The 23,195-nt window shown below is 37.8% G+C and overlaps 2 protein-coding genes across 2 annotated transcripts; both read left to right on the forward strand.

Moving 5' to 3' along the window:
- Positions 1-16,310: 16,310 nt before the first annotated feature.
- Positions 16,311-17,015, forward strand: LOC136068553 (uncharacterized). The gene has a single exon (XM_065775875.1). It carries the CDS (start codon positions 16,311-16,313, stop codon positions 17,013-17,015), a length of 705 nt encoding a protein of 234 aa, XP_065631947.1.
- A 3,454-nt stretch (positions 17,016-20,469) lies between these two features.
- Positions 20,470-21,174, forward strand: LOC111987260 (uncharacterized). The gene has a single exon (XM_024018955.2). The coding sequence runs from the start codon at positions 20,470-20,472 to the stop codon at positions 21,172-21,174; it is 705 nt and encodes a 234-aa protein (XP_023874723.2).
- The last annotated feature ends 2,021 nt before the right edge of the window (positions 21,175-23,195 follow it).

Genomic DNA, 23,195 nt, shown 5'->3' on the forward strand with positions numbered 1-23,195 from the left:
GGATGCTCCTCGGCCATGGGCCGAGGAAGCCTTTTTCTTCTCTTTTTTCCTCCTCCTTTTTTTTTACTTTACTTGTTTTCCTTATATAGTCTTCATCTTCCTATCTCCTTATTCCATCTGTTGATTATTCATTTGCCTCTCTTCTAGCCGTCCATCCCATTAGAGGCCTTATCAGTACTCGAGTGGTTCACTCTGATCAACGTTGCCCTGCTAAGGGGTTATATCCCCATTAATGCGGCCAGGGGGGTTAGGTGAATGCATTAAATGCGAGGGTGACAGCTTACTTTGGGCCTGGTCTTTCCCGAAAATCACCATTGTCAGGCCGAGGATGAGGAGGTCCTCGGCGTGGATTGGGAAAAGAGGCTTTCCCCAATTTAGCCTTGAATAGTCAGTGTTCCTCGGCATGGGCCTTGGGCCTGCTACCCAATGGGCCGAGGCTATCAGGCCCACGGGCCCCACAATAGCCCCTCAAAACCCTACTGCACGTTCCCTCGGACGGGGAGGAGGGTTTTGATACCTGCGGGCCCTCTAGACGAGTTTCCCCGCTTCGGCTTGTGTTAATGCTAGCGGCTTTTTGACTGCCCGATGCGCGTTTTTAGCGTTTCAAGACTTAATGGGTGTCCACATTAAATTTTGGCGGTACCACGTTTCCAAATTCAACGGTATGATCTCTGGCTTTTATGAACAAGCGGTTACATTTGGGGACCTAAGGGGGAGTATAAGTACCTGTTTGAACCGCCTGGTTTCATCATTTTTGCGCTTACAACCATTGATGCGTATGACTTAAGTCTAGTTCAACTTGCATTCTTCCTGAAGAGAATCGCCATACTTCTATAAGTCTTCTTTTTCTAGCGACCCCAAATTTCCTTGATTTTACTCCTCCTTTTCTTCTTTTAGAACTTTTAGTCATCTTTGGGGAATGGGTAAGTTTAAGAAGTTGGTTGAGTCCGACGAGATGATGAACAAATTCATTGTCGACTATGGAATACCCAATAATGTGAGTTTGAAGTACTGTGAAGAAAGGGAGTGGTACCTTAAGAGGAGAGAGGGTGAAGTTGTGATCCCAATAGTCGCTTTTGTAGAAGGGGGGATGAGAATCCCTATGAGGCCAGTAACTCTCAATTACCTTAGGCATTTTTGCCTGGCTCCTACTCAGTGTGCCGTGAATGTATTTAGGATATTAAGGTGTGTAGATACCCTGAATGAGAAAATGGGGCTGAGACTGACTCACCATGATGTGAACTGATGTTACAACCTTCATCACCTGAGGGGTAAGACGTACTATATGAAGACAAGGGACGATAGGGTTCGTCTTATCCAGTGTCTTCCTGATTCCAATAAGGGGTTAACCCAAGATTTCCTCATAGTATCGGGAGAGTGGCACAACGGTTTTCATTGCCCAACAGTAGAGGGGGAGCCAGGTAGGATATCCGAAGTAAAAGACAATCTAGGTTTCAGTATTTTCAAGTTTTATAACTGTATATTTGATTTGGTTGATTAACTATAGGAGTTTCACTTTTCTTGTCACAGATCTGCACGCCTTTGCACGTCACTTCCATCTGGTTAACAAAGCAGATTTGGAGACCGTTCTTAGGTCGGACCTTTTCCTAAACGAAACCGATAACCAGGTCAGAGCTGCTCATCACATCCTCGGGTGCGACCCAACTCAGAAATCATTCCCAGTCCCGAAGCACGTAATTAGAGCTCGTGACCCTCGGCTTACACAGATCACCGTGGTGGAAGACGGTTTTGCATTTACTGAGGGGTCTTATATACCTGAAGGCATTCCGCTAGCAGGTCCCTCCTCATCCCAGCAAGTAACAGTGGCCGAGGAAGGACTATCTAAGAAGGCAAAGGAGGTGGTTGAACTGAGTTCTTCTGAGGACGAATATAGTGTATTCGACCTAGCTGATCAATCCGAGGATCCCTCTGGTGATCTAGGAGACCCTCATTTGTCCGAAGCCGATCTCCAGTCCCTAAGAGTTAGTACTCCGACTGAGATGGGTTTAAAAAGACAGCCCCAAACCAATCTTCTTGACCTGCTTGAAGGCGGTTCCAAGAAAGGTGTATCAGAAGAGTCGCAGCCCCAGCCCCCAGCACCTCCGCCCCAGATTTTAACTGTGCAAACCAGGTCGTCCTCTGTCCCCATAGTATCAGACCCCCAGACTGAGTCTCCTGTCCCGAAAAGGAAAAGGCTTTCTAAGGGTAAAGAGCCAATGGATGGGGGCAAGTCCCATTCCCCGCCCGAGGAGGGTAGGTTTCGCAGGCCTCCGAAGCAACTGAAGCTCGGTGATCAACGGAAGAGTAAGAAGGCCATCCAGCAGTCCGAGGCTCAAGCCTGGCTGCCCGCTGCCATGCTCCATGATCAGCCCCTGATGGATAACGCGTCGATGCGGGAATCTCAAGGAGCCGAGGGGCTCTTGTAGCCGAGGCCCTGGAGAAATCTCTTCTTCTTCCCACTGACATGGCTGAGCTAAGAAATATGACTGGGGTAGAGGTTGTCCTCGACCTTAAGAAGTATCTAGGAATGGGGGTCCTTGCACCTATTCACTTTATTCAAAGTTGTCACTTAATACCTTCCTTTCTCTTTACGGAGTTACTTGTTTTTATTGGCAGGCTATCCAGGCCTTTTCAGGTTAGGCGAGGAGGTCGATGACCATAGCAATGCCTTAGCGCAAGAGCGTGACAAGTTCTTGGAGGCTGCCAATCTCTTAAGAGATCTGAGGCCGACCTAAAAAAGCGACCGAGGATCTGGCAGAAATGACGAAGGCCAGGGATACTGCTGTCTCCGACCTAGCTGTGGCCAGGAAGCAAGCTGAGGATCAAACTAATCGCTTGCAAGACGTTGAGGTCAATTACAAACTGTCAAAGAGAACATTACCTATATGAAGGAAAAGTTGACCAAGGCAATCCATGAAAAAGGTGTTGCCGAGTATGCTAGGGACGAGGCTGTGAGAGCCAAAGACGAGGCGGTATTTGCAAAAATAGACGCTGAGCGCTCTGTGGAAAGGTGGAGGAGGATGCTTTCGCAGATGGGTGGCTAAGACTGAAGCCACCCTTCGGGCTCAAGTTCCTGCAGTGTGCAGGCATTACTGTTCTCAAACCTGGCATGAAGCCCTCAACCAAGCAGGGTTGATGCCTCATCTGATCTTAGAAGGGAGGACAGGGTATATTACCCTATTGCCATTCGCGAGGTTGCACCTGCTGCTCCCGAGGAGGGATCCTCATTACCAGCGGTTGAGAGTCACGATAAGACCGCTGAGGATACATCATTAACTGACCATCCATCCGAGGAGGTTGAGCTCCAGAGAACGTTGGGGATGTAATAACCGAGGTCAGGAAATACCACAAGACGTAGCGAGGCTACGGCGGAACCTTCGAGATCAAGCCCTTAGGCCTTGGCTAAAACCTTTTGATTTGCTCATCGGATTAATTTACCTACTAAGTCGGGGAGACTAGTATACGACATAGGATAATTTTGTTTATTTTCTCTTTTATTTCATTTTGTTTCTTGCCTTAGTGGCGTTGTAAGGAAATTGTGCACTTTCCGTTTGAACTGAATACTTAATACTTTGCTTCCAACTAATGATATTTTCTTTTTTGCTTTACTATTGTATTCTGCTCAATATTCGTATTCTATTCTGGAGTTAGCCTCATGAAACCATCTGTTATCCTTCAAATATAAATCTAAAGACCGTATTATAGCTTGACTCTAAGTAATGCTTTGGTTTTCTTCAGATAGTTATTTTCTCCATGAGTTCGAGTCCGAGGACCATGCAATACCTTGGTTAAGCCTAGTACTTCTATTTTTCTATAAGTATCTGGTTTTCCATAGGTTTGGGTCCGAGGACCATGCAATACCTTGGTTATGTCTAGTACTTCCATTTTTCTATAAGTATCTAGTTTTCCATAGGTTTGGTCCGAGGACCATGTAATACCTTGGTTATGTCTAGTACTTCCATTTTTCTATAAGTATCTAGTTTTCCATAGGTTTGGGTCCGGACCATGCAATACCTTGGTTATGTCTAGTACTTCAATTTTCTATAATTATCTAGTTTTCCATAGGTTTGGGTTCGAGAGACCATGCAATACCTTGGTTCTGTCTAGTACTTCCATTTTTCTATAAGTATCTAGTTTTCCATAGGTTTGGGTCCGAGGACCATGCAATACCTTGGTTCTATCTAGTACTTCCATTTTTCTATAAGTATCTAGTTTTCATAGGTTGGGTCCGAGGACCAACAATACCTTGGTTCTGTCGTACCCAGGTATAATGGTGTGTATAGTTTTACCATAGGCTTGGGTCCGACCATGCAATACCTTGGTTCTGTCTACCACTTCTATTTTTCTGTAAGTATCTAGTTTCCCATAGGTTTGGGTCCGAGACCATACAATACCTTGGTTCTGTCTAGTACCCAGGTATAATGGTGTGTATAGTTTACCATAGGCTTGGGTCCGAGGACCATGCAATACCTTGGTTTTGTCTACCACTTCTATTTTTCTGTAAGTATCTAGTTTCCCCATAGGTTTGGGTCCGAGGACCATGCAATACCTTGGTTCTGTCTAGTACCCAGGTATAATGGTGTGTATAGTTTTACCATAGGCTTGGGTCCGAGGACCATGCAATACCTTGTTCTGTCTACCACTTCTATTTTTCTGTAAGTATCTAGTTTCCCCATAGGTTTGGGTCAAGGACCATGCAATACCTTGGTTCTGTCTAGTACCCAGGTATAATGGTGTGCATAGTTTTACCATAGGCTGGGTCCGAAGACCATGCAATACCTTGGTTCTGTCTACCACTTCTATTTTTCTGCAAGTATCTAGTTTCCCCATAGGTTTGGGTCCGAGGACCATACAATACCTTTGTTCTGTCTAGTAACCAGGTATAATGGTGTGTATAGTTTTACCATGGCTTGGGTCCGAGACCATGCAATACCTTGGTCTGTCTACCACTTCTATTTTTCTGTAAGTGTCTAGTTTCCCCAAGGTTTGGGTCCGAGGACCATGTAATACCTTGGTTCTGTCTAGTACCCAGGTATAGTGGTGTATGTATAGTTTACCATAGGCTTGGGTCCGAGGACCATGCAATACTCTGTCTACCACTTCTATTTTTCTGTAAGTATTTAGTTTCCCCATAGGTTGGGTCCAAGGACCATACAATACCTTGTTCTGTCTAGTACCCAGGTATAATGGTGTGTATAGTTTTTACCATAAGCTTGGGTCCGAGGACCATGCAATACCTTGGTTCTGTCTACCACTTCTATTTTTCTGTAAGTATCTAGTTTCCCCATAGGTTTGGGTCCGAGGACCATACAATACCTTGGTTCTGTCTAGTACCCAGGTATAATGGTGTGTATAGTTTTACCATAGCTTAGGTCCGAGGACCATGCAATACCTTGGTTTTGTCTACCACTTCTATTTTTCTGTAAGTATCTAGTTTCCCCATAGGTTTGGGTCCGAGGACCATGCAATACCTTGGTTCTGTCTAGTACCCAGGTATAATGGTGTGTATAGTTTTACCATAGGCTTGGGTCCGAGGACCATGCAATACCTTGGTTCTGTCTACCACTTCTATTTTTCTGTAAGTATCTAGTTTCCCCATAGGTTTGGTCCAAGGACCATGCAATACCTTGTTCTGTCTAGTACCCAGGTATAATGTGTGTATAGTTTTACCATAGCTTGGTCCGAGGACCATGCAATACCTTGTTCTGTCTACCACTTCTATTTTTCTGCAAGTATCTAGTTTCCCCATAGGTTTGGGTCCGAGGACCATGCAATACCTTGGTTGCGCTAGTACCTACAGTATAATGGTGTGTAGTTTTACCATAGGTTGGGTCCGAGGACCATGCAATACCTTGGTTCTGTCTACCACTTCTATTTTTCTGTAAGTATCTAGTTTCCCCATAGGTTTGGGTCCGAGGACCATGTAATACCTTGGTTCTGTCTAGTACCCAGGTATAATGGTGTGTATAGTTTTACCATAGGCTTGTCCGAGGACCATGCAATACCTTGGTTCTGTCTACCACTCTATTTTTCTGTAAGTATCTAGTTTCCCATAGGTTTGGGTCCAGGACCATCAATACCTTGTTCTGTCTAGTACCCAGGTATAATGGTGTGTATAGTTTTCCATAGGTTGGGTCCGAGGACCATCATACCTTGGTTCTGTCTACCATTCATTTTGTAAGTAGTTTCCATAGGTTGGGCGAGGACCATGCAATACCTTGGTTCTGTCTACCACTTCTATTTTTCTGTAAGTATCTAGTTTCCTCATAGGTTTGGGTCCGAGGACCATACAATACCTTGGTTCTGTCTAGTACTCAGGTATAATGGTGTGTATAGTTTACCATAGGCTTGGGTCCGAGGACCATGCAATACCTTGGTTCTGTCTACCACTTCTATTTTTCTGTAAGTATCTAGTTCCCCATAGGTTGGGTCCGAGGACCATTCAATACCTGGTTCTGTCTAATACCCAGGATAATAGTGTGTATAGTTTTACCATAGGTTGTCCGAGACCATGCAATACCTTGGTTCTGTCTACCACTTCTATTTTTCTGTAAGTATCTAGTTTCCCCATAGGTTTGGGTCCGAGGACCATGCAATACCTTGGTTCTGTCTAGTACCAGTATAATGGTGTGTATAGTTTTACCATAGGTTGGGTCCGAGGACCATGCAATACTTGTTCTGTCTACCACTTCTATTTTTCTGTAAGTATAGGTTTATCCTCGGATCGCTTTGCTGGAGGTGATTCCTCCTTGGGTCAGATTATGATCTTTACACGTGGGTTGATCTCCCTCCAGCTTAAGGCTCCATCTTTTTCATTTATGAAGCGCCCATTGTCCGTTCGTGTTCGCGCTTGACGCTTCGGTGGCGAAACGCGCCTTCATTAATGTCCTCGTAAATTAACACGAGTCCAACGGTCTATGGCCTCCTTGGAAATTGGTAGCTTCATTATTAGCCCCAGCTGATAATTCTCTTTCGAACTCTGCATGAATTAATTCTCACCAACCCCCACCCCCTATAAAAGGTGGCGAGATAGTTTCTCCACAACCCATGGACTTTCAACACCAACAGAAAAACAGAACACATTCTTCCAACTTCCCAAGCCCTTTCAACAACCCCGCCGGAATCGTGACTGAACTGGGAAAAGCCGGTATGGCCGCAGCCCCCACTGGGCTTTCGGTGCGGCAGAATCTAGGCGTAACCCCGATGGGCCCTACAAGGTGGCCCAGAGGATGTTGTTAGAGTACCTAACGTCTCTCCTCGGAGCGCATCCCGATGAAGAAGACGTGCGAATTCACCTCATGGGCGATGCTCGAGTGTTGCCGTCTCCAACGGCCAACACTCGTGAGGATTGGAGAGAATCAAGGGAACATCATGGGGAAGGTACCCGGAGCCCCTGCATCTGCTCTCTCTTTGTTCCAGCTCCGTCTGGCCGAGAAGGTAGTTGTCGGTGGCCTGGAAACATGATGGCCTCCCCCTTCTCTGCCTCTTGTCAAGCTCTCCCATTCTCTTTATACCAATAAAGGACGGCTTGACACTTCCCACCGGCTAGTTTTTTCTTAGGGCGGCCCCACCTGGGCCTCTGATTGTAGATAGCTGGTAGGATTAGCTTGTAAATTTGTGTGTGAAACACACCTGCCTGAGCCTCTGATTGTAATCTGTACTGTTTCTATTTTAAATAATAATAATATCAAGATTTTTTTTTTTTTTTTTTTTGCTGTGAATCTTCTTTTTTCTTTCCTTCTTTTTTTTTTTTTTTTTTTTTGCCAACCTACTGTAAAACGACCACTTAGAACAATCGCCTGGTGCGCCGGCCAGCACCCTAATCCTTCCCACAGACGGCGCCAATTGTAGGGACTCAGTTTGGGTTGACCCTGAGTATGAATGAGTTTTCAGCCCAATCAAGCCCAAACAATCAATTTATAGAGAGTGGGTTAAAGGTTTAGCACTGGCCGTCGTTCATCAAGTATGAACCTTTATTTATAAAAAGATACTTAGGGTTTCTATACAACTGGGAGGATGCTCCTCGGCCATGGGCCGAGGAAGCCTTTTTCTTCTCTTTTTTCCTCCTCCTTTTTTTTACTTTACTTGCTTTCCTTATATAGTCTTCATCTTCCTATCTCCTTATTCCATCTGTTTATCATTCATTTGCCTCTCTTCTGGCCGTCCGTCCCATCAGAGGCCTTATCAGTACTCGAGTGGTTCACTCTGATCAACGTTGCCCTGCTAAGGGGTTATATCCCCATTAATGCAGCCAGGAGGGTTAGGTGAATGCATTAAATGCGAGGGTGACAGCTTACTTTGGGCCTGGTCTTTCCCGAAAATCACCATTGTCAGGCCAAGGATGAGGAGGTCCTCGGTGTGGATTGGGAAAAGAGGCTTTCCCCAATTTAGCCTTGAATAGTTAGTGTTCCTCGGCATGGGCCTTGGGCCTGCTACCCGATGGGCCGAGACTATCAGGCCCACGGGCCCCACAATATCTATTTCTTCCTTAACCAAAAACCATTTCCCCCAATCTTACAAATTACTGAAATATTCTTTTGCATAGATAAATTAAAGTAATTGTTGCATTAATCTATATAGCTACTATAGTACAAATGTATTTTTGCACAAAAATACATAGATTAATGTGAGTGTATTTTAGGGTTGATCGATTAGGAAAATTTGAGACCTTATGCTATTTTATAATAACTAATGCAAATGCTCTTACAGAATGGTATTTTAACAAATTATTAAAAAAAAAAAAGTTGTGTCATTGGATATATTGGTTTAGCAAAACTTTGCTCTTTTTTTTTTTTTTTTTTTTTTTTTGTTATTTCCTTTTTCACCAAAATAAATAAATAAAAAGGTCCCAATCCCAAAGGACCAAAAATCACTTTCAAAATCTTAAACAACACTTCAAAATGGCCTATAAATTAAGAGCATTTGCATCAGCACATGCAAACATTTTTGTTTATTTTAGCATAAGAATATACTTTTCTTATTTTATATACTCACTTTTTGAAATACCACACACCAGATTATCTATTTTACTTTACATTTCATTAAAATATCAATTTTTCTTAATTTTTTTAATAATTATTTTTCTTCTTCAACCATAGATATCACTATCCACTCTTTTTCTTTATCCTCGAGATATGTAAAGAAAGAATAAAAAACTAAATGCAAAATGAATAGTGTTAGTGTTAGTGTAAATTTACATGGTTACTTAACTTACTGTAGCATCAATGTTTTTTTACATAATTTTGCATGACCTGATGTAGATGAATTTTGGATTTGATTGGCTAAATTGTGGTACTTTTTATATTATATAAGCATTGATGTGAGTGCCTTAACTGCTTCAAACCTCCAACCTCTGCCTTTTTGTGCTTCATTGTGGCTATCTTGGTTATGGCCTTTTCTTTTCCATCATCGTGGACAACTGAAGCACCAATCCTCCAAGCAGCTAGCTTATTATGTTGGTCATGTCATGTCATCTCACATGACTAACATACATGTAACTTTATTATGTTGTCACCCAGTGGTTCTGAGGAAATTTTTCCAAACTAGTTTGTATCTAAATTTAATCCGTTCCAATAAAATGAGTTTCTTAAGTCTTTTCACAAAGCTGTTGCTTTGCTACCTGTTGGAGTTTGTTTAGTTTCTGTTATCATACCTACTGTAATTGGTTATTTAGTGTAGGTTAGACTTGATCATGTACAAAAATATCATTTTAATTCTATTTCTTGTTAGAGTAATATCAGGGACACAACAACATGTCACAACAAGTTTATTACGTTTCTAAATTAGCATGTTAACTCACACATGAACCCCACTACAATCTCTAGTTTAAATATTTTGGTATGCTATATTTGGGAATGTTAAGAAATTGTTAATACGATTACAGCTTTTTCTCTCTAGCCTTCCTGTTGCTTTTCTCTCTCCCTTTTCTTTGTGATTCGGTGTCAATCTCTAGAACTTTACAAAACCTTCATGTGCAATTAATTCCTTTAACCATGGCCTCCAAATCTTCTCTGCAACGCTCTTATAGTTATAGCTATAGGCCTAAAACCACAAGTAAGGTCCCCCAAAAAAGCCTACCTTGTCATGGAAGTCAATTGTGCCCCTCTTTATAATATTCTCAATATTAAGCTTGTTGGTCATTGTCTTGCAATTTGTTTGGATCTTTGATTTTGGTTGCTGCCCCCCTAATTTTGCTTCTGTTGTTTGGGGTGATTCTGGCAGCTAATGTGTTTTTTGTTGGCTATGTTTTTCGTGTTAATATAGATTTTTCCTTTGTCCAAAAAAAAAAAAAAAAAAAAAAAAGGGTCATAGGTTCAATTGAGGACCCACCCCCTGATGTCTTCATTGACTATCTCAGGGTATCCAACTTTAAAGCGTTGGATTCGAAATTGGTTGCTGAATGGGTAGCCGGATTAACACTTCACAAATACATACCTACCTCGCCCCCTAACAATCGCCCAGTTAAGTCTGAAATTCCACTCTTCAAACGTGTTGAAGCTTTTATAGCTTATAAAGAACACATTCTCGCCTTTAACTCGACTAACGTTGAGCCAAAGTGGGGATGGCTTGGTCTAAGGTCCCTTACTGTCAAATTTTCCACAAGGGATTTGGAGGAGGATCAAATGGAGGTTGAGGATTGGGTGTTGGAGGATATCAGGAAAGATAGAGACAACGGGGCTGTGACTTTTGGCATGGAAATAGGCGTATGGACTCAAGGATACCAGAGGTCCTTTTGGGCTCAGTGTCCTAAACTCAGAGTTGATTTTAATCAGCCAGAGGGGGAAGCAACTTGGCCCAATGATTGCCATGTTTCTAAGTGGTACCATCCTTTAAATACATTGTATAGATAGATAGTAGGAGAGCAAAAAAGAAGTTTGAATCAAATGTATGTAGCACTACAAATTATATCATTATCATTGAAATATCGCGAAAGATAATATAATATGTACTTTTTTTAGTGATTATTTGTAATTTGATCAATGTGTTTGTAATTTAGTTAGGAAGTATAATGTGCTATATCTAATTTAAGAATATGTATATACTATACTCATGCTTGTATTTAATTAGTAAACCAGTCGCAAACCCATGCGATGTATGGGGATAAATAATTATTTTGTATAGTAAAATAATGTATGATTTTTTCTCTAAATTTTTTTGAAAATAATTTGTTCTCTCTAAAAATTAAAAAATATCTATTTGGTCGAATTAGGTCTATTTCTGTTCATCAGGTCAATTTTGATCCCCTTAGTCCATTAGACTAATTAGACCTTAAATTGATTCTTTTTGTAAGTTACCTTTTTCAAGTTTAGCTCAAAAAATCAATTTTTTTTTTTTTTTAAATTTTAGGGTTGAAAATTATAAAAATTTATTATATTTGGGCTAAACTCTATAGTTTTGAGTTAAAAAAATACAAAGAAAATAGCATTAGAAATTAGAAATATGAGCCCTAAAAATGCAAGAAAAATGATAAATATTCAAAAGTCATTCGGTCTACATTGGTTCTATTCGGCAATTCTTTCGTCCTTGGTCCATTTTGGTCATATTCGGATCTATTTATTCCATTTTATCCACTAAAGTTCTATTCGGTCCATTAGGTTTTATTCAGTTCACTTTGGTCATATTCGGTCAGTCCATATTGGCTCTATTCGGTCCATTTTGTCACTTTGGTTCAATTTGGTCTTATTCAGTCCATTATATCCACTTTGGTCCTCTTCAGTCCTGTTAGGGCCATTCAGTCCACTTTGGTCATTTCCGTCCATTTTGTCCACTTTGGTTCTATTCGGTTCACTTCGCTCCTATTCAGTCCACATTGTTTCGATTCAGTCCAAGTCGGTCCATTCTATTCATTTCATCCAATTTCGTTCTTTTGGGTCCATTTTGTCTACTTTGGTCTGTTCAGTCCATTTAGTCTTATTCCATCTATTCGGTCCACCTTGTTTCCATTCGGTCAATTCGTCCTATACTTTCCATTTGGTCCACTTTGTTTCATTTGGTTCAATTTGGTTCCATGGGAAAAGACATATTTGGGTTGAAAGCACCTAATGTAAATCCAAATTTATTAAAAAAAAATATAAATCTCAAACTCGTAATATCTAAAATTTTAAATATAGCATTTATGGTGTTGGCTTTGGATATATTGGCACTTGGGGTTTTTTTTTTTTTTTTTTTTTTGGGCTTGGTTTGGGTGATATTTTGATCTCTTTGTTTTGTTTTGGATTTTGATAAAAAAAAAATGATATATATTCTTTTCATTTCTTATATTTTTTCACATTATATGTGCAACTAAATAGTGTGCTTTTGTGTGCAAAATTGTGGAAACCATATGATATTTGAAGCTGTGAGGGATTGCATCTAAATGTGGATTATTTTGTCGGTGTAAACTTTCTTTTCTAATGTAAGCATTTTGTTATGTATCTAAATTTCAGTTGTTAAGGATAACAATGAAACACACGCAGTTTATTAAAAGATTAAAGAGTATAATGAAACAAAAAATTTTACGATGACTAAATTGAAACCAATCCCAAAAGTTAAGGACTAAAAACACATATAAATCAATATTCTTCATTGGGATCAACTGCACCATAAATTTTCTCTTGGACAAATGCATGCTCATGGTCCTTAAAGTTCAAATGCATGTTATCAACTACTTTATTATGCTAGTGTTGTAAGTCTTGTCTTCCCACTCCCTCCTTCCTCATCCCCTATGTCTTCTATATATATTATCTCAAAAAAAGGAAAAGATAAGTGGTCTAAAGTACTACATCGGTTAGTTAGTGAGTGAGTTTTCGGTTTATAAGCATGTCTAGTACTTACAAAGGTTAAGCTCTTTGTAAGTGCTAGTATTGTAAGTCTTGATTCCCACTCCCTCCTTTCCCATCCCCTATGTCTTCTATCTATATTATTTCAAAAAAAAAAAAAAAAAACTACTTTATTATGGGCATAATTCTTTCTACAACTTAATGAAATGGTTGGCATGGGAGGTACTCTTGGGCTTTGGGGCAGTTCCCCTAGCAAATTTTTAAAAACAACTACTATTATATATAACTTAGGTATTAATTTTAGAAATTTTGTTTTATAAAATTACACTTTGCTCTCTTAACAATATCATTGATTATTTTAAGAGTAATGCTACAACCACAAAATTTTCTACAACATTTTTACAAACTATTGAGATAGCAAATTTTTACTAGTTCGCATTTAGACCTACCACTTACATCATATTTTACTTACCAATACCACTCACCACATCAGCAATTAGTAAAAAAAAAAAATTGTAGCTTTAGCATTTTCCTAATTTTAAAGGCCATAAAAAAATTTATAGATATAAAATCTAAAACAAAATATAAAGTCCAAAAAAAATTAGCTTAACAATAAAAATTACCAATAGCAAAGCTAAAAAATATAAGCCCAATCAACTAATTTTACCTAGAACAAACAACTCAGCCTTTAAAAAAAATTTAAAAAAAATAATTTTTTCCTTACTCAATAGTAGATGCAAGCATCAAAGACACAAAAAGGCCCTTCAGTAGCTAATAATAGTAGACCCAGATGCCAAAGTCACCGCATGCAGCTAGCAGTAGACCGTCAAACTCACCCCCTAACTCCAAGTCCTAGCTCTGTCACTGATGGTTGGTTTTTGGTTGTGAACATTGACCAACCATTTTCATATAGATTCATTGTTAATATTACTTTTACTTTCCAAAACTCACAAAGTATTTTAAAAAATTATGAAAAAATTTGTCACTAGATTTATTGATTTAGTAAACAATGAAAAATAAATGTCTCTCGAGGAAAATTGAACAATGCAAGTCATGCTTTTATTCCTTTATACTCTTTTTTGGCCCCTTCTCTCACTTTTCAAAATTAGATCTAGCTTGGACTTTAATACTTACACATACAAATTGATAAGGATAAAATTGTAAATATGAACACTCACTAATGGAAAGGCATAGAGTGATGATTCTAAACAAACCCGTCGGTCTTACTTGTGTCCATTGACAAGTGACAATAGTAGGGAGTCTACAACTCTAAGTTGACGGGGTCAACTTGGGGAAGATGGAAGGTTGACTACACTAAGCTGAAGGGGATGCACGAGACTGACAGCTCTGACATGACCTTAACTTGTCCTCCACACATGCGTGTATAAGGAAATATTTTGTACCCCATGCTTAGTGTTAGTCGAAAAGACTTCTACAAGGAAAGTATTCCATAGAATACGCTTATGAGAACTTTTATAAGGAAAAGACTTCTAAATCAAGGAAGAGATGTCAACCTTCTACTACTATAAAAGCTCCAAAACTCTCACTAGCCAAGGTATGCATAATTCCCCCAGCTCTGGTATTTTAGAGTTGTGAGAAGTTCTAACTTGACTTTTAGAGGTCACTTGGCCGGCACCACACCGGTGCTTTCTGTTAGGTCTTCTCTTTTTGTGTTGTGTAGGTATTGTTTCGAGCCTGAAGGATCGTGTGACTTATTGTTGATTTTTTGGCATCATCACAAATAATATTTTCTGGCACTTTAGAATTGTGATAAGTTCTAACTTGACTTTTAGAGGACACTTGGCCGGCACCACACCGGTGCTCTTTGTTAGGTCTTTCCTTTTTGTGTTGTGCAGGTATTGTTTCGAGTCTGGAGGACCATGTGAGTTACTGTTGATTTTTTGGCATCATCACAAATAATAATATTTTAGAGTTTGTTTTGTTTGAGTTTTCTTGATTAATTAAGTTGAATTCCACCTTTTAAAAATTTTAATGGTTCTTATTGGAATATATGTGGTAAGTGGTAACAATTATAGTTCGAGTACGGAGCACCACTTTTGGTCACAAAGTTTAATTATCAATTTATTGCAATGCATAAATATAATTAAATTATTAAGTGTAACTATATACTCATTCCATCTCGAACCGTTGATCTTATTTAGAAAATTGAACTTTTAAAGGAAACATGTAAAAATGTACATATTCCTAAAATTACCATCATTAATTTGAACTATACAAAAAGAATGAAATTGACTTTTTAAATAAAGTAAATAGTAAGATAAGAATTTTATTTGTTAAATTTTCAGAAGAGGATTTCATTTTGGTACATCCAAAAAATGGAATAGATCTGGGAGTACAGAATTTCAAATTAAGTAAATATATGTTATTTGTCTGTGTTGCAGAAATAATCATGTCTTATATTTGGTCCAATGAAGTCTTTAATATTGTGATCGTGGTGCTAGTTTTGTTAGTTCTCTCAAGTCTCAACAACTATCTATGGCGGGCGCGGGCCTATATATATGAGGTTGAAGTTTGGTCCACAAAAAGATGCACTTCAATGCTTCGTTTGGACACATTTTCAGTAGAAAGTTTTAATGTCACAAATTCACCACTGTTGGCCATTTGGGATGCCGAATTGACATTAGGGAACCGTGATGCTCACTTTGAAAATTTTCTTATAACCCTTTACTTGCTTTTTGTACAAAGAAGGCCCTCTCTCTTGTACAAAGAAGGCCCTCTCTCTTGGGCCTATAATACAAAACTCAATCTCGAACAAAAACACTATGTGGACATGGCCTTTGCTTTTCCATCTTGGCCTCATTTGGTGTACACCATGCATGAAATTCTATAAAGACTTCCAAATTCAGGGTCTGATACGCGGTTTAGCCAGTTGACTACTAGGTCTAGAAACATCATTGTGGACAACTGAAGCACCAATCCTCCAAGCAGCTAGCTTATTATGTTGGTCATGTCCATCTCACATGACTAAGACATATGTAACTTATTTATGTTGTCACCTAGTGGTTTGGAGAGATCTTTTCCCAAACTAGTTTGTATCTAAACTTAATATCTGTTCCAATAAATGGGTTTGTTGTCTTTTCATGACACTGTTTTGTCTACACTGCAGAAATTATAGCCGTTGCTTTGCTAGCAGTTAGAGTTGGTTTAGTTTTTGTGATTATATTTGCTGCAGAGTTGGTTTAGAACTTTAGGTTAGCTTGATTTTGTATATAAATATCAATCTAATTCTAACTCTCATTAGATTTACGCTACAAACATAACAAAATATCATAACAATTTTACAACATCCCTAAATTAACAAGTAACAACTCACACAGGCATGGACCAACCACTATCTATAATTTAAATATTTTGGTATGCTATATATATCTAGGAATGATGTGAATCACTAATACGATTGCACCTTTCTCTCTCTGTTCTAGCCTTCCTCTTCCGGTTGCTTCTCTCTCCTTGCTCTTCTTGTTTCAGCACGCCATTCTCTAAAAACTTTACAAAACCTTCACGTGCCATTAATTCCTTGAAGTTTTAACCATGGCCTCCAACTCCAACTTCTCTTTCCCACCTCCACAGTCTAATGGGTCCACAGGTCGAAGTTGGGTCAACAAAGATAAGTCTTCCTGGTTATTGAATTTAATTATGACGCTTGCAATAATATTGTGTCTATGTATACTCATAAGGGACTTGCTTTCAAAGCATGAACAAATCCCTGAAGTCATCCTTCACAATTTCGCTGTTCCCAAGTTTCAAACTTTAGATTCACGATTGGTTGCTGAATGGGTAGCCGAATTCACCATTTTCGTAGTCGTACCAGAGTCGGTGGGCGATTCCCCAGTTTTCGTAAACAATTCGCTATTCCAACATGTTGAGGGTTTTGTATCATACAAAGATCATATACTTGCTGTGAACTCTACGAAGATAGTACAAGAAGAGTCGGAAGTTATTGGTCAAACGACAACTAGTGTCAAATTTTCCACAAAGGGTTTGGAAGGAGATAAAAGAGAGGTGACGGATTGGGTGTTGGAGGACATAAGGAAGGATAGAGACAATGGGACTGTGATTTTTGGCATGCAGTTAGTCATATGGACTCGAGGATTCAAGAAGTCTTCTTGGGCTGGGTGTTCAGATTTGATGGTGGATTTTAATCAGGCAAAGTGGGAGGCTACTTGGCCTACTTGGCCTAAAACCAGAGATTGCAATGTTACTAATTGGAACCGTTCTTTAAATTCACTGTATTAATAGATATTGAGGGAGGGAAATGTGAGGTTTGAACTAAATGTACCGTAGTAGTGTACTACCACAAATGATATCTTATCTATATTATTTCAAAAAAAAAAAAAAAAACTACTTTATTATGGGCATAATTCTTTCTACAACTTAATGAAATGGTTGGCATGGGAGGTACTCTTGGGCTTTGGGGCAGTTCCCCTAGCAAATTTTTAAAAACAACTACTATTATATATAACTTAGGTATTAATTTTAGAAATTTTGTTTTATAAAATTACACTTTGCTCTCTTAACAATATCATTGATTATTTTAAGAGTAATGCTACAACCACAAAATTTTCTACAATATTTTTACAAACTATTGAGATAGCAAATTTTTACTAGTTCGCATTTAGACCTACAACTTACACATCAACAATTAGTAAAAAAAAAAAATTGTAGCTTTAGCATTTTCCTAATTTTAAAGGCCATAAAAAAATTTATAGATATAAAATCTAAAACAAAATATAAAGTCCAAAAAAAATTAGCTTAACAATAAAATTTACCAATAGCAAAGCTAAAAAATATTAAGCCCAATCAACTAATTTTACCTAGAACAAACAACTCAGCCTTTAAAAAAAATTTAAACAAAATAATTTTTTCCTTACTCAGTAGTAGATGCAAGCATCAAAGACACAAAAAGGCCCTTCAGTAGCTAATAGTAGCAGACCCAGATGCCAAAATCACCGCATGCAGCTAGCAGTAGACCGTCAAACTCACCCCCTAACTCCAAGTCCTAGCTCTGTCACTGATGGTTGGTTTTTGGTTGTGAACATTGACCAACCATTTTCATATAGATTCATTGTTAATATTACTTTTACTTTCCAACACTCACAAAGTATTATAAAAAATTATGAAAAAATTTGTCACTAAATTTATTGATTTAGTAAACAATGAAAAATAAATGTCTCTCGAAGAAAATTGAACAATGCAAGTCATGCTTTTATTCCTTTATACTCTTTTTTTGGCTCCTTCTCTCACTTTTCAAAATTAGATCTAGCTTGGACTTTAATATTTACACATACAAATTGATAAGGATAAAATTGTAAATATGAACACTCACTAATGGAAAGGCATAGAGCGATGATTCTAAACAAACCCGTCGGTCTTACTTGTGTCCATTGACAAGTGACAACAGTAGGGAGTCTACAACTCTAAGTTGACGGGGTCAACTTGGGGAAGATGGAAGGTTGACTACACTAAGCTGAAGGGGATGCACGAGACTGACGGCTCTGACATGACCTTAACTTGTCCTCCACACATGCGTGTATAAGGAAATATTTTGTACTCCATGCTTAGTGTTAGTCGAAAAGACTCCTACAAGGAAAGGATTCCATAGAATACGCTTATGAAGACTTTTATAAGGAAAAGACTTCTAAATCAAGGAAGAGATGTCAACCTTCTACTACTATAAAAGCTCCAAAACTCTCACTAGCCAAGGTATGCATAATTCCCCAAGCTCTGGCATTTTAGAGTTGTGAGAAGTTCTAACTTGACTTTTAGAGGGCACTTGGCCGGCACCACACCAGTGCTTTCTGTTAGGTCTTCTCTTTTTGTGTTGTGTAGGTATTGTTTCGAGCCTGAAGGATCGTGTGACTTACTGTTGATTTTTTGGCATCATCACAAATAATATTTTCTGGTACTTTAGAATTGTGATAAGTTCTAACTTGACTTTTAGAGGACACTTGGCCGGCACCACACCGGTGTTCTCTGTTAGGTCTTTTCTTTTTGTGTTGTGCAGGTATTGTTTCGAGTTTGGAGGACCATGTGACTTACTGTTGATTTTTTGGCATCATCACAAATAATAATATTTTAGAGTTTGTTTTGTTTGAGTTTTCTTGATTAATTAAGTTGAATTCCACCTTTTAAAAATTTTAATGGTTCTTACTGGAATATATGTGGTAAGTGGTAACAATTATAGTTCGAGTACGGAGCACCACTTTTGGTCACAAAGTTTAATTATCAATTTATTGCAATGCATAAATATAATTAAATTATTAAGTGTAACTATATACTCATTCCATCTCGAACTGTTGATCTTATTTAGAAAATTGAACTTTTAAAGGAAACATGTAAAAATGTACATATTCCCAAAATTACCATCATTAATTTGAACTATACAAAAAGAATGAAATTGACTTTTTAAATAAAGTAAATAGTAAGATAAGAATTTTATTTATTAAATTTTCAGAAGAGGATTTCATTTTGGTACATCCAAAAAATGGAATAGATCTGGGACAAAATAATTTGGGAGGAGGGAGTACAGAATTTCAAATTAAGTAAATATATGTTATTTGTCTGTGTTGCAGAAATAATCATGTCTTATATTTGATCCAATGAAGTCTTTAATATTGTGATCGTGGTGCTAGGTTTGTTAGTTCTCTCAAGTCTCAACAACTATCTATGGCGGGCGCGGGCCTATATATATGAGGTTGAAGTTTGGTCCACAAAAAGATGCACTTCAATTCTTCGTTTAGACACATTTTCAGTAGAAAGTTTTAATGTCACAAATTCACCAGTGTTGGCCATTTGGGATGCCAAATTGACATTAGGGAACCGTGATGCTCACTTTGAAAATTTTCTTATAACCCTTTACTTGCTTTTTGTACAAAGAAGGCCCTCTCTCTTGGGCCTATGATACAAAACTCAATCTCGAACAAAAACACTGTGGACATGGCCTTTGCTTTTCCATTTTGGCCTCATTTGGTGTACACCATGCATGAAATTCTATAAAGACTTCCAAATTCAGGGTCTGATACGCGGTTTAGCCAGTTGACTACTAGGTCTAGAAACATCATTGTGGACAACTGAAGCACCAATCCTCCAAGCAGCTAGCTTATTATGTTGGTCATGTCCATCTCACATGACTAAGACATATGTAACTTTTTTATGTTGTCACCTAGTGGTTTGGAGGGATCTTTTCCCAAACTAGTTTGTATCTAAACTTAATATCTGTTCCAATAAATGGGTTTGTTGTCTTTTCATGACGCTGTTTTGTCTACACTGCAGAAATTATAGCCGTTGCTTTGCTAGCAGTTAGAGTTTGTTTAGTTTTTGTGATTATATTTGCCGTAGAGTTGGTTTAGAACTTTAGGTTAGCTTGATTTTGTATATAAATATCAATCTAATTCTAACTCTCATTAGATTTACGCTACAAACATAACAAAATATCATAACAATTTTACAACATCCCTAAATTAACAACTCACACAGGCATGGACCAACCACTATCTATAATTTAAATATTTTGGTATGCTATATATATCTAGGAATGATGTGAATCACTAATACGATTGCACCTTTCTCTCTCTGTTCTAGCCTTCCTCTTCCGGTTGCTTCTCTCTCCTTGCTCTTCTTGTTTCAGCACGCCATTCTCTAAAAACTTTACAAAACCTTCACGTGCCATTAATTCCTTGAAGTTTTAACCATGGCCTCCAACTCCAACTTCTCTTTCCCACCACCACAGTCTAATGGGTCCACAGGTCGAAGTTGGGTCAACAAAGATAAGTCTTCCTGGTTATTGAATTTAATTATGACGCTTGCAATAATATTGTGTCTATGTATACTCATAAGGGACTTGCTTTCAAAGCATGAACAAATCCCTGAAGTCATCCTTCACAATTTCGCTGTTCCCAAGTTTCAAACTTTAGATTCACAATTGGTTGCTGAATGGGTAGCCGAATTCACCATTTTCGTAGTCGTACCTGAGTCGGTGGGCGATTCCCCAGTTTTCGTAAACAATTCGCTATTCCAACATGTTGAGGGTTTTGTATCATACAAAGATCATATACTTGCTGTGAACTCTACGAAGATAGTACAAGAAGAGTCGGAAGTTATTGGTCAAACGACAACGAGTGTCAAATTTTCCACAAAGGGTTTGGAAGGAGATAAAAGAGAGGTGAAGGATTGGGTGTTGGAGGACATAAGGAAGGATAGAGACAATGGGACTGTGATTTTTGGCATGCAGTTAGTCATATGGACTCGAGGATTCAAGAAGTCTTCTTGGGCTGGGTGTTCAGATTTGATGGTGGATTTTAATCAGGCAAAGTGGGAGGCTACTTGGCCTACTTGGCCTAAAACCAGAGATTGCAATGTTACTAATTGGAACCGTTCTTTAAATTCACTGTATTAATAGATATTGAGGGAGGGAAATGTGAGGTTTGAACTAAATGTACCGTAGTAGTGTACTACCACAAATGATATCATTATCATTATTACTGAGATATCGCTTATCTCATATTTGTATTTAAATTTAATATTACTTGCAAAAAATAATGTTGTATGTACTTTTTTTATTATTGATTATTTGTACTTTGATCAATTCAATGTGTTTGTAATTTAATTATAGAAAATAATGTATTGTATCTAAGAATATGCATCTATTAGACTCTACGTGCATACGGCAGTGATTGGATGGGTTTATTTGAAGGGGGTAACAAAGCTAGTGTTTGGATCTTTAGGGTGTTGGCTTTGGGTATATTTGCACTTGGGTTTTATTGCTTGGTTTGGGTGATTATTATTATTATTTTTTATTTATTTATTTTTTACTTTGGATCATGGAAAAATATTTGTATTATTCTTGAAATATTTGCAGCCCATTTGTTTTCATATTTCCTATTTTGGATATATATATATATATATATTCATTACTTACATTTTCCCACAATTTATCAGCAACTAAATAGTGTGGTTTTGTGTGCAAACTTGTGGAAAATATATGATATTTGAAGGTATGACAAGTTGCACCTAAATGTGGATAATTTTGTGGGTGTAAATTTTTGATCCCGTAAACATTTTTTTTGACACATCTAAATTTTTGTCGTTAAGGATAACAATGAAATACAATTATTAGTAAAAGATTAAAGAATATAATGCAACAATAAAATTTTACGATGACTATGTTTAAGTCTAAAACATGTATAAATCAATATTTTACTCTGCTATTGACTGCACTATAAATATTATCTTGGACAACTACATGCTCATGCTCTCCAAAATCCAAATGCATTACATTAACAACTTTATTTTGGGCATAATTCTTTCCACAACTTAGTGAAATGATAGGTTGTGAATGATGATCGACCATTCTCATGTAGATGCACTTTTAACATTACTTTTATTTTTACTCGCAACATGGTATTTTAACAAATTATAAAAAAAATAGTTGTGTCACTATATCTATTGGTTTAGTAAACTAAACTTATACTTTAAGAAAAAATGTTATTTCATTTCTCAACAAAAAAAAAAAAAAAAAAAAGGTCTCAATGGACCATAAGTCACTTTCAAAAAATTAAATCAACACTTCAAGGCGGCTTACAAATTAACTACTTCAAGCTTCCAACATTTAACAAGTGAATTAATATCGTACTGGAAGCCGTTTCAGTTTAGTTAAAGAAACGAAATATTTCGGTACTAATTAATACGAGTGTATCGTTTCGTGATTACCGCTATTTAAAAAAAATTATATATTCATATTTATAGATTTAATTATTTGATAGAAGCCTGTATATTTTATTATGGATCTTTACAAATACATGTTACAACACTTACAAGTTTATAAGTTAAAAAAATAAATAAAAAAGTAAAGGATTTATAACTTTTATTAACTAGTTAAAATAAAACCAGAAAATATCAATTAGAATCAGTAGATGAGGTAGTTAGTAGTGACGTGGGGATTTGCCTTGGTTAGTAAAATGGATTAAATATATTATAAAAAAACTAATTAGTCAAAGAGGTGATAAAACCCAAAAAATGACAGCCTGTTTTTACTGTTTTTTCACATCTCCCAAGTCCCAACCCAGCTTTTTAAGTTTTCCACTCAGCTTCTCAATTTTTTTACTTCTTCGGTTCTTCTTTCAATTTTTAGATAAAAAACTCTCTGAGTCTCTTGCCCTCCGTCTCTCTCTCTCTCTCTCTCTCTCTCTCTCTCTCTCTCTCTCTCTCTCTCTCTCTCTCTCTCTCTCTCAAAGTTCTCAGTTTTAGATCTCAAACTATTTTTCTCTCTCAGTCTCAGTTTCAGGCTCCCAATCTTCTTTCACAGCCCAACGAATTGCCGGTGCAGTCGCTTACCGCCAGTCAGTATCATAGTACCAGTGTGACGTTGAGAGAATGTTTCTGGTTTGTAACTTTGGTACCAGTCTGGTATACACTAAC

This window comes from Quercus suber, unplaced genomic scaffold (genome assembly GCF_002906115.3).
Source record: "Quercus suber isolate HL8 unplaced genomic scaffold, Cork oak 2.0 scaffold_121, whole genome shotgun sequence".
Classification (NCBI taxonomy): domain Eukaryota; kingdom Viridiplantae; phylum Streptophyta; class Magnoliopsida; order Fagales; family Fagaceae; genus Quercus; species Quercus suber.